General features: G+C 37.6%; 1 protein-coding gene across 1 annotated transcript in view; it reads left to right on the forward strand.

The window, feature by feature from the left end:
• Positions 1–12,443, forward strand: part of Sbf (SET domain binding factor) — a 181,566-nt gene that overhangs the window by 139,544 nt on the left and 29,579 nt on the right. Inside the window, exons 17-24 of the mRNA XM_089644755.1 lie at positions 649–754; positions 904–1,038; positions 2,913–3,105; positions 7,724–7,866; positions 9,503–9,669; positions 10,536–10,684; positions 11,536–11,686; positions 11,925–12,056. Coding sequence (XP_089500881.1) covers positions 649–754; positions 904–1,038; positions 2,913–3,105; positions 7,724–7,866; positions 9,503–9,669; positions 10,536–10,684; positions 11,536–11,686; positions 11,925–12,056 — 1,176 coding nt within the window. The remainder of the gene's footprint in view (positions 1–648; positions 755–903; positions 1,039–2,912; positions 3,106–7,723; positions 7,867–9,502; positions 9,670–10,535; positions 10,685–11,535; positions 11,687–11,924; positions 12,057–12,443) is intronic.

Genomic DNA, 12,443 nt, shown 5'->3' on the forward strand with positions numbered 1-12,443 from the left:
AAGTTTCTCCCCGCAAAAACTCAATTCCACAAAAATCTTAGAAATTCCACGCAATTTGGGGAACTCTCCACAAATTGGCAACCCTGATGTGGGTATTGTAGACCATAGATATATTATACACGTAGACTGGTTGTGATGAATCAGCAGATTCAGTCATACCAACCAAATGGTGTTTTATTAGTTTTTAAATAAGGATTTATAAATTCTACATATAATGCTGAGAGGAATGCCTTGGCAGTTTAGCGGATGTTTTTATAAAAAATAAAACAGTGAATTACTTAGACAATAAGTGGTTTCAAGCTTGTTGTGAATAATTTTGTATAAACATTTTAAGTCATTAGATTGTCTTCTTTGTTCTAATGTAAGAAAATTAAAGTATTGTAGTATTACCTAGTGTCACGTGCGATAGGTACTTTTTTGAAAAACAGCGCCATCTGTTGGTCTAACATGCTTTTTTTTATTAAACAGCGCCATCTGTTGGACGTAAAAGCAACATGCGCTTTATTATCTCTATCTGCACAAACAGACTAAGCCACAGCAACGCGTGGCAGGGTACAGCTAGTAGAGTAATATTTTTAATACGCAAGTAGTTCTAGCCTTCACTAGCAGCAAAATAAATATTGAATAATGTGATCTCTTTGTTTGCAGTGTTGTTGAATCTGACAGTGCTGACGCAGAGTCTGGCTTTGAGGAGGCAGATCCCGGAGAAGCAGGAGTGAACATCATCAAGATGGTTTCCCGATTTGTCGACAAGGTAAACGCTAGTATTCCTCTCACTATTTTTGTATCAATTGGTAAATGTGACGCACGTAAATCATTGCCTGCTGAATTATAATTATTACAAGTATTATAGGAAGGAAGCATTTTTCCAGTTTATTAATGTTTGTATTGATAATTGAACAGGTTTGCACCGAGGGTGGAGTGACGTCAGACCACATCCGGAGCTTACACCAGATGGTCCCCGGAGTGGTGCACATGCACATGGAGATATTAGAGGCAGTCAGCAGAGAGAGCAAAAGACTTCCACCCATACAAAAGGTAACCATAGCACTTCTATTTCGCTACTCCCTTCAGTAATCCCTTCCAGTACTCCATTCATATAGCAGTTCTTTTATTTCATATTCCCACAGACGGCGTAAGTGTCATTTTGTAGATCTGTAATAAACTGAAGATTACTTTTATGTTCAATAACTCGGTTTCATCAATTTCTCCATCATTGTCAGAATCATTATTTGATATATGTATAAGTATATAAAAGTATATATATATAAGTATATAAACTATAATTGCATATTCCTGTAGAAAACATTGATTATAACTACTTACTAGATAAATTGTCCCTATTAAAACTTTCTGAAAGAAGAATAAACACAGATTTAATAGTACTACATAAAATACTTCATTACAAAATTGACTGTCCTGAGTTACTCCAATTAATCAGCATCCACATACCCAAAAGATCTTGCCGAAATTTACTACCCTTTTATTTTTACAACACCAGGACACTGTCTTATCAAAATTCCCTGATTCCAAGACTTCACAGTCTCGGAAATAAATACTCTGATCTTGGAGATATATTTCATCTTAAAAATAATCAATATAAATATTGTTTATTTCAATTCTTTTATAGATCGAGAAATAAATAGACATCTATAATTTCCGCAATATATATATTTTTATTTTGAATATCTATTTATGTGAGACTTCTTATCATTTTTACCAATGTATCTTATTTTATTATATGCTTTTGTTGTAACATTCAATATTTTTTCTTTTTTCGTTGTATTATGTTTCCTTTATTGTTTTAATTTTGTAGAATCTATAATAACTGTGATACTCTACTATTAAACTTTGTAGTGTGTAAAAGCCCATTAGGGCGTGTAATAATAATAATAAATAATATTATCTTCGCCATTGCTCACAGCAAAAACCAAGACATTGTTATTATTCAACCATTACGATGTATAAAATTGTAAACACTTGAAATATAATAACACTAGTATCATAAACAAGAAAGCCGTCTGAATCGATTCATTTTAACTCTTTGCACAATTTTTTTTTTATACGGTGTACCAGATACTACATAGAGTAAAAATATGGGGAAAAATTACAATATTAGAAAACAGTAACCCAAATGCATACGTGGCTTGTTAGGGCACGTGTCACAGTACTCACTGGTTTCCTTTTTCTGTCCTTTTCGAGCAGACACAGTCCCTCTTGGGACCTTTTCTCAAAATATGAAGTTTTCCATTGAGCCTGGTCTCTGATGAAGTGGAAGTAGAAGGTCTACTGTGAGGCTTTTTTACTCAACCACTAATTGATCTACTAAAATTTTGATAAATTTCAAATGACTAAATGGTTTTTCATAGTTATTTTTTTAAATAAATTTATTTAGAATGTATGAGTTAATGGAAAAAGATTTTACACCACCATTTCATAAACTGCCTCCTGTTTTATATTATATTTTAGTTTGAACATTCTTGTTTTGTCCTGTGCTATAATAGCACTGTTATTGTTTCTTTTATCATCGTTTTGTAAGTACTGACATTTTTATTTGTTTTATTTAATAATACAAGATTTCAAATTGTAACAGTATGCAAAATAAATATAATTTTTTTACTTAATTATCTACTACTCCATTTGTTATGTTATGTGACTTCCATTTGTTACGTCATGTTAGTTATTATTACATATTATCCTGTGCTATAATGGCACTATTATTGTTATTTTTTGTTCTCTTGTATATACTCTACATTTTTTGTGACCACTGAATACTAAATTTTATTATTGTTAAGTCTTTACTAAGTTTTTTATAGTAAAGCGTTCTTGAAGTGAAATAATACAAAACTGCACTGTATAAATGGCATGTTATTATTATAAAATTACAAACTATTTTTTCTCGCTCATTTCAGCCCCGCATTCTGGAGCCCTGCCTTGTATCGGGCGAGAGTATAGTGGGCGCCCCTCTGGGACTTCGGGCCTTCCTTGTTGCCGACGGGAGGGAAGACGGAGGCGCCGCCCTCAGTCCCCTGCTGCCCGCCGAGGGGGCGCTCTTCCTCACCAACTACAGGCTAATCTTCAGGGGAGCGCCCACGGATCCATTTGGTGAGAAACTTTTTTTTTTCGAAAGAAAGATACTTTTCTGGGTTACAAATAACCTGACAATATTTTAATTTCTCGAACTTCCATCATTATAAGTGGAAAATGTTGCTTACGCGAGGAGGATTGAACCCGTGACACTTGGGAGGGAACCCGATGCTTTGAACCACTCGGCTAATAACCGTTTTTTTCCCTTATTTATCTACTTCTTATACATTTGGACCGTGTTGGTGGCTATATAAGGAAAGCTGTGTTTCTACGGCAAATACAAATTTCAATAAAAGAAAAAGTAGTATACAGTAGAACCCCGTTAATTCGAACCCCGATAATTAGTATTATTATTTTGTAAATCGAAATCGTTTTACACTGGAATGTGGTATTTTTTCCAATTTATTCCGAATATCCGAGTTTGAAGGGCCGAGAAAATTCGTTTTACGCGGAAATATGCCTTAGTTTTATGAATTTACACCAAATATCTGAATTCAAAAGGGTCGGCTGCGACGGAATTCGAATGCTAAAATTCAATTTACGGGGAAATACGACATATTCTTACGAATATACTTCAAATATCTGAATTTAAAGACCGGCCGCGACGAAAATCTGCCGAGAAAATTCGATTTACGCGGAAATATATCGTATTTTTATGAATTTATTATAAATATCTGAATTTAAAGGGTCGGCCGCGACGGAAATCGTCTGCGAAATTTCTAAATTTATATCGTATTTTTACGAAATTTACTTAAAATATCTAAATTTAAAGGGTCGTCTGCGACCGAAATCGGCCGCGAAATTTCGATTTACGTGTAAATATATCGCATTTTTACGAATTTATTTCGAATATCTGAATTTCAAAAATCCGGCGCGACGTAAATCGGCTCCGAAATTTCAATTTACGCGGAAAATATCTTATTTTTCACTAAATTTACTTCGAATATCTGAGTTAAAAGATCCGGCGCTACGGAAATTGACCCCAAAATTTCTATTCACGCGGAAATTTGACGTATTTTTACGAAAATTACTTCAAATATCTGAATTTAAAGGATCTAACCTAACCATTAACCGAAATCGGCCGCGAAATTTCAGTTTACGCATAAATATATCGTATTTTTTGAATATCCGAGTTTAAAGGACCGGCTGCGACGTTAATCGGCCGCGAAAATTTGAATTACGCGGAAATGTGTTGTATTTTTATGAATTTGCTTAGAATAACTGAACTTGAAGGGCCGATCGTGACGGAAATTGGCTGCAAAAATTCGATTTAAACGGGAATACTTGGTATTTTTACTCCAAAGATACCACCCGAATTTGAAGGGGCGGCCGAGGAACTCGATTTTCGCCGTTTTTTTTTCATAAAATTTCGAATTATGTGGGAATTCGTTAATTCGAAATTTGATTTTTGATGTCCGCTGGATTTCGAATTAACGAGGTTCTACTGTACTTGCACATCGTTCCAGTCAGTAGCCCACTGTAAAAATGACAACTCGTCGATTACGTGGAATGTAATAATGTTAACAGAATAATATCAACTATTTGAGCAAAATTTCGCCTCATATAGTAAAAATCTCCCATTCCTCTACTAGTTTTGTCCTCCGTTGAACTCTACTATTGTGTCATAGAATGTAGTCAAAACTCCATCGCCATCCGTTGTACTCGATCTCTTCATCAGCGATCTTGACACCTTCCTTCGTTCGTCAGGTGATAAGACAGCCCGCCGGTCTTCACCCAGTGAATTCTGTAAGGGCCGGTTTTATAACCATTTATAACCATCCGTTAGTCACGCTTGATACCATTTTTAACAAATATTTGGTCTACTGCTTGATTTCGCCGTTTTATAAACATTCGCCAGGCTACCGGTCGGTTAAGTAGCGGTTAACGCTTTACCGACTGATTTCGGGCAGTTAAATGGATAACGATCCGTTTGCTGTTCATATGCTGACGTTTTTTGACAGTTCTGTTATCAGTAGTTGTTCCCGGCGCTCACTTATTTGGAACCGTGCACTATTTTTGAAATAATATTACTATATAATTTGTGTTGGTGCAATGGATTCCTCATCGAGCAGTGAAAGTGAAGATGGGCGATTGATAATTCTCGAAGATAGTTCATCGAGCAGCAGTGAAGACGAAGTTGCAAGACGCAGACAACCGCGTGTTTTTATGCATAGACTGGACTATATCTTTCAAAAACTACTTGTATATTCTTAAAATTTTTCACTTTTATAACTTTTGGTATAAATTCTATGTATGTGTAATCCTCGATAACTTATATAATATTGTTTTATAATCTATGTAAAAGCCCCTATGGGCGTATAACAACAATAAATAAAATGCTATTTTTCATCCAATGTTTCACATTACTTCTAAATACATATATTGTAAAATGCTGTTCTTCATCCAATATTTCACATTACTTCTAATGCTATAATATAATTACAGCATGGCTCATATTTTTATAAAGAAATATATTATTTCAGACAGACTATAGTTTTATTAAAAGAAAAATTCTCTACCTTATATACCCCTATTAATTTAGCCTTAAAAATAGTTCAAATTTGAATGTTACATTCGATACTCACTTTAAATCCCTCTCCTCCGGGTAATCTAATTGTATATAATAAAATAATTCATCTTCAATAAACTTACTTTTTATTTTCAAATACAAAGTATACAAGCAAAGAAAATAAATCTTAATCAACATATGAATGTGCGTGCCGATAAAACGCTAAAGTAAGATACAATTGTAGAAGATAGAAGATCATCGACTCGTGTTGGATGCAGGGAATAGACGTAGCATTGGACAGGAAACGATAAAAGACTAAAAATCAAATAGTTGAAGGGCCTCAAAGATCCTCGAGATCAGAAATAACATCACCAGCAACAGGGGATGACAGCACTTGCTCAAGTGGGATGGTTGGTATCTTCTTTTCTTTGTTTCCTTTGACGCATTTGTGACGGCGTCTGTTTTTTTGCAGGTTAATGCCGGCGTTTTTTCTATTAAATTCAGAAGTCTGTAGAGATCTTCTGTGGTGAAGTTTCGGCTCTTCGTTCTTTTGTTCATGTTTATTTCTGAAAAATTACAATAATTTCATTAAAACCACATCACGATAGTGTAAAAATATGTCAACCTTTTTAATATACGTAGGTTAGTTTACGCGCACATAAAACTACAAAATAATGTTGATCAACACTATATGCATTCGTATCCACTGTATTATAAATATAAACTTACTTATTTTTGATGTATATTGAAGATTTATAAAGTTATTTAAACTTATAGCTTACCAACGATTGGCAACGATCTTGACAGCCATTTGACAGCTGACTAAATCCAAAGATATGCCATAGATGAAAATAGTATCACAGACAATTATTTACCAAAAACATTGCCAGTAAAAAAACTTTCGGACTAAATGTAACCGATGACCGCTAGTAATGCAAATATGTTTATAGAACGCAAAATAAGATAACGAACGGATAGCGGCCCGTTAAAGAAAAACGGTTCGTTACGTAACCGAAATTTGGTACTTCGTTTATAAAACCGGCCCTAAATCAGCATTTTCGCTTCTTGAGTTCGATGAATTCGGTATGGCTCCTCATATTACTCGTTATAGATACTCGTTTATTGACCTCCTCTGAGGTTGTATAGGTTATATTAGTGTAATACGGTTGTTCGAGGAACGAACAGGGGTTGGAATAGCCGCCCTTTACAGGGCTATTCCACACAGATAAAGTATAAATTAATTATATGGCTTTGACAGGCGAATGCGGAAACACAATGCGTAACGTTACTTCACAATCAACTTACCGGTGAAATGATGGTGAAATCTGCATAAGCCTCATCTGTCAACACTGGAACGGGATTGTCGTTCGTTATCACTCGTTATTTTAGATTAAATTGCGATAAAAAATACGTATTACGATTATTCCGATAACACAACCGGGGATCGATATTTGACAGGACAAACGATTTTTGTGCGACTGGTTCGGCTCACGGCTCCGTGGTTTTAGCTGACGTGTGCGAACTTAAACTACACAGTTCAAATTCTGACGATACGATTGGTTAGTACACGGCCTGTCAAAAGCAATCGGCGTTACGGAACAACGGTATCATAATTAGGGTTTGCATCTTGCGTTTGTTTGATCTTGCGGATTTGCAGGTGCGGGATTGTGGGATTGAAATAAGTACTAAATTTACACCAAAAACATGCTATTTTGATTTGCGCGCGCTTGCGAATTGCAAATCAATTTCGACCAGAAATCAGTACCATTGTAAAAACAGAAGTTTTTACGATCATATTTTTTTATTAGTTCTCCTAAAATACTTATTTCGTTAGGTTTTCAACGTATTTTTCATAATATTACTAGTACCAAAGATAATCGATACTAAAAGTCCTCTTAAATGACTTTACTATGTTAACTTTTCAATGTCTTTTTTAAAAAATAAAATTATAGTGACAAAGATAATTGATATCACGTAAAAAAAAAAAGCATTATTTCAATTTAATACCGCTCAATAAAAATTCTAAAAATGCTGCGGGATTTGTAATTCTATCCCGCAGTCCCGCGGTATTTGAAAAAAGGTGTGGGATTTGCAAATCCTAACCATAACGAATTTTTGTTACTGCAGCCTGTGGTCAGACAGTGGTCCGTTCCTTCCCATTGATGGCGCTCACCAAGGAAAAGCCCGTGAGGATGCAGTACATGCCACATCTCAACACCTTCCTGCAAGATGGCCTGCAGCTGAGATCCTGCACATTTCAACTCATCAAGGTATGCATACATCTATTTTATTCAATTCTCTTGTGCGGTGTTTTATAATTTTTTTTTTACAAATTTTTAATAAATACACTAAATATTTTTTAAAGTTTGTAACGGTTGCGTGGCCCCAAGTTGGAAGCCAGTGTAAAGGTTAAAGTGTGAACACAAATATAATGGGGATAGTTTGTAGTTGCTTACGGATACGCCAAATCATACTGTAGGTTGTAGCCTTGTTGTTCAATGCGGACGTTGTATTGGTGCACACGCGATTTTAGTGGTAATATAACTCCAAGGAGCCAAATATTGCGGAACTGGTTCATGATTAAAATGATACGGCAGTATATTGTTACACAACAATAGAGTTTAATTATGACGCGGGTTGACCACGTGGTTTCGCGATCTCCGGTAAGAAAGCGATGTGCTAGCGGCGCGCTCGGTCGAGGCCTGATTCTGACTGCCGCAAGGACACGGTGCGTGCAAGGCCGAGGCCGGACGTTGACGTATGTGGCGTTGAGCGGAGAGGGGGAAGCTTCTACTGCTTTAGGGTGGCCCTAATTTATATGTAGTAGATCAGGGTGGAACGTGCTTCATAACAAGTTACTTACTTGAATGCAGGGCTGGCCCTGTGCATTCGCAATTGGAGCAGTCCACTTCGGGCGCCGACGTGCCAAGGAGGCGAGGTGCTGATAATTCCTAATACCTAACACGGGGCCTTTTGGTCCAGATCCGACGCTGAGCGGGCTAAATTGGGGCCAGCCTGCCGAGGCGCCGATAATGCCTAACACCTAACTCATTGCCCTCATGGTTTTTACTAGTGCCAGACGCCGTTTGGCTTAGGGCTGGCCCTGCCTGGTAGTTATAATCTATGAAATATTATTCCAAACACGTCCATCGCACAACAAAAGGTTGTTGAAAACACATTTTTAAAATATCATTTAGTATTATTTATCAGCTTTGTCAAGTACTATTTGAGATTGTTTAGTCTAGTCCGATTTGTGATTTCAGTGCAACAGTGTATTCAATTGAATATATAGGGTTTTCCAATAAGAGGTGTTATTTTGATATTCAATCATAAAATATCAATGGTTTTGTTGCTTGTGTGGCACGTAGCGCCGTCTTGTTGAAAGTAAACATTGTCCAGATCAATACCATCCAATTCTGGCCATAAAAAAATCATTAATCATCTCTCGATAGCGCAATCCATTCACCGTAGCTGTTGCTCCAGCATCATTTTCGAAAAAGTAAGGTCCAATGACTCCGCGGACTATAAACCGCACCAAACAGTCACATGTTGAGGATAAAGAGGCTTTTCAACAATAACTCTTGGGATTTCTGAGCCCCAGATGCGACAATTTTGCTTGTTGACGAAGCCTCCGAGGTGGAAATGGGCCTCATCACTCAAGATGATTTGCATTTGATTCACTCAAGTGAATTTTAATAATTCCAATGCGTTGTTGGAGCGTATATCGTTCCATCTTTATTAATGGCTTAGTTTCTACTTGTCAAATGTCAAAAAAAGACAGCTTCAAAAGTAACATCTACCAAAATAGCGGGCTATTCAAAATAACACCTCTTATTGGAAAACCCTGTATTATAAAACCTGTTTCTTATGTATTCTACTGTTATAATAATAAATGTTCTTCTTCAGGTGGCGTTTGATGAGGAGGTGAGCACGGAGCAAGTGGAACAACTGCGCAAGGCCGTGGGCCGCCTGCGTCATCCGCCCCATGTGCTGCAGCACTTCGCCTTCACGGGGCGCGCCACGCCCGCCCTCACGCCCTTGCACCCCCAGGGGGAGAAGCACGCCACCCTCAAGTAGGTCACTTTATCTATTCATCATCATATTATCATGGCACAATCCTGGGGTGGGCTTTGACCTCGTCCACAAATGTTCTCCACTGACTGCGGTCCCTCGCCATTCGCCTCCAGTCCTTCCCGTCGTACTCCAATCCTTCTCCACATAGTCTGTACACCTCTTCCTCGATCGGTGCTCAATCTGCCTCTGGGTTTTTTTCATTGTGGCAAACATACTGTAATAAATAACTAGGTTTAAGTATTGAGGGGCATGGTTTGTAAAAAAAGTACTGCCACAATGCACTCGATAATAATAATCATAGATTCGGTAATAAAGAATTTCTTCGCCTCAATCAACACTTTACTAATAATGGATATTGAATTCCCCATTGTCCAGAATGTCGAGCCTTGTCAACTCAACCTTAATTTTTTGGTGCAAGTCTAAATGATTTTTTCACTGCGCAAATTTAGTTGTGACAAATCATGGACTCTATCAAAACCGGTCATTTTTGTGTACTACACTTTCTCTGTCATTTCTATTTTTCCCATGATGTTATGTTATTAACTCTTGACAGGCCAAGATGCCAAACAAAACGTCTGTAACCAAGTGGGTCTTCCGATGACCCCATGCATTTTTCTGTCGTATGGGCTTTTAAACTATAGAAATCCCAATTATTCAGTCAATTATTAATGGTATCTTATGTATTTGAGCAGAAATACGTAAAATACTAAAATGATATGTCAAGTATTTAAGCTAATATAAGGAGGATATTAATTTTGGGTACTACCTACTCCCCCACTTGGCTGCGTTATAGTTAGGACAAATATATGTGGTGTTACTTTTTGCTTTATGTAAGCACTTTTTATAACACTTGTGTTTTCCCCAGGGGCCTGGCAAAGAAGACCCTACTGAAGACGGCCCGGCGCGCAGGCTTCAAGCAAAAGGGCTCCGGCAAGAGGCAGAAGTACGTCCTCCCATCGCCGGGTGCCCGCTCACTCACCGCTCCGCCCGCCACACCTTCCGATGACCTGTCCAGTGAGTTAATTTTGGATCTTTCACATTGCCTCATAATTCCATCTCAATAATGCCTCATTGAACACTGTTGAATTTGGCAGTGTTGAGTACAACATTGTTGAATTTAAAACTGTTGAATTTGGCAGTATTGAATACAACACTTTTGAATTTAACACTGTTGAATTTGGCATTGTTGAATTCAACACTGTTGAATTTAACACTGTTGAATTTGGCAGTGTTGAATACAACACTGTTGAATTTAACACTGTTGAATTTGGCAGCCACCTCTAATCTGATTCCCAACATACCTGAAAAAACCTCCGTGCAGAAGACAGTCCTTTTAATTGTTTCCCCTACCTTAACAAATGGATTGCAATCTTTGTAGCACAGACATGATGGGAATGTTGTTGTTGTTCTACAGGTATTTCAATTGAAGATTTTTTTTTTTTTATATTTACTCCACACAGGAGGCCCTGAAGAAAATAATTTCCCTCAGGGCCTATGTCATCTTTGGGGATGCTGTGTGGAGGGTCTTTTTGTGGAGAGGAAGGAGTGAACATGGGTCTTGAAGAGTCCCTCTGCTCCGAGGAACTAGCATCCTTGATTCCTTCAGCACTGGTGCACAGTCGGGAATTACCCAACATTTGCCATATAAGATTGGGTTGCTTTTATGTCTTGTTCTCATGTTCAACAGCTCAGGTGTGGAATGATTTGCCGTCTCTGTATTTACTCCCTCCCCTGTTCTGCTCCAACCCTCTTCCACGCAGTCTATCGACCACTTCCTCGGTCTGCCTCTGGATCGCTTCCACTGAAGCAACTACATATATAATTAACGGAAACATGTCATTTTATTGTGTATTGCATATTTTCAGTTGAAGATCTGGAGAATGGCGCTGGAATGGGCGGCAGCTCGTTGAGTCGCAAAGCGGAAAGAGGATATGTCAAGGACTGGCAACGGCTCGGCCTGACCAACGATCACTTCAGACTGTCCGCTGTTAATGCTAGCTACTCTCTGTGCAGAAGGTAACACATTGCTGATTAGAAATTTTATACTTAAATTCTATGATCTCTGATCAAATTAAAATAGAATCTTTTCAAATCCTGACACCCGAATAAGTAGGTACCTACCGAGGAGGCTAAATATGGTACCTACCTATAATATATTTTATATGGCTTTCTTTTGCAGGGTACTTACCTATGTGAGGAGTAAAATTTTAAATTAAGAGAAGTTTTTGACATTAGTGAATCTATTTCCTTCCAGCTATCCAGCGCTATTGGCGGTACCTACCAACGTATCTGATGACTCCATACGTAGGTTCACCCGATGCTATAGACAAGGGAGGGTGCCCGTGCTGACCTGGAGGCACCCGAGAACTGGAGCCATTTTGGCGAGGTAACGTCACTCCAAACACAAATATCAAACTTCTATGCTTTCTCTTAAGAGGGTACAGTGGCTCTCCACGTTTTGGGATACTTTGGGTACTCAATAGCTGAAGTACTTAACCAATGGATTGTTTTTCGAGCATGTGTACGCGACGATATTTACAACTGCTCAGCGGTCACGCACATGTGTGAGCTCTAATACCATCCAGGCTACAATATTTTCCGATACGATTTTGACATTTATGATTTGAAAACTGTATAAAGGACAAAATCAGAATCACTTGCACTGATGTCACCGTACATTCTAACGTTTATTTCAGGAATGTAGCTTCTATGAAAGCTTATGAAATAATTTGTCTATGAATGTAAAAATTCATTTACTTAAACGTCATTGCAA

The sequence above is a fragment of the Hesperophylax consimilis genome, chromosome 21 (assembly GCF_061612785.1).
Source record: "Hesperophylax consimilis isolate HC1 chromosome 21, BYU_Hcon_1.0, whole genome shotgun sequence".
Lineage (NCBI taxonomy): Eukaryota > Metazoa > Arthropoda > Insecta > Trichoptera > Limnephilidae > Hesperophylax > Hesperophylax consimilis.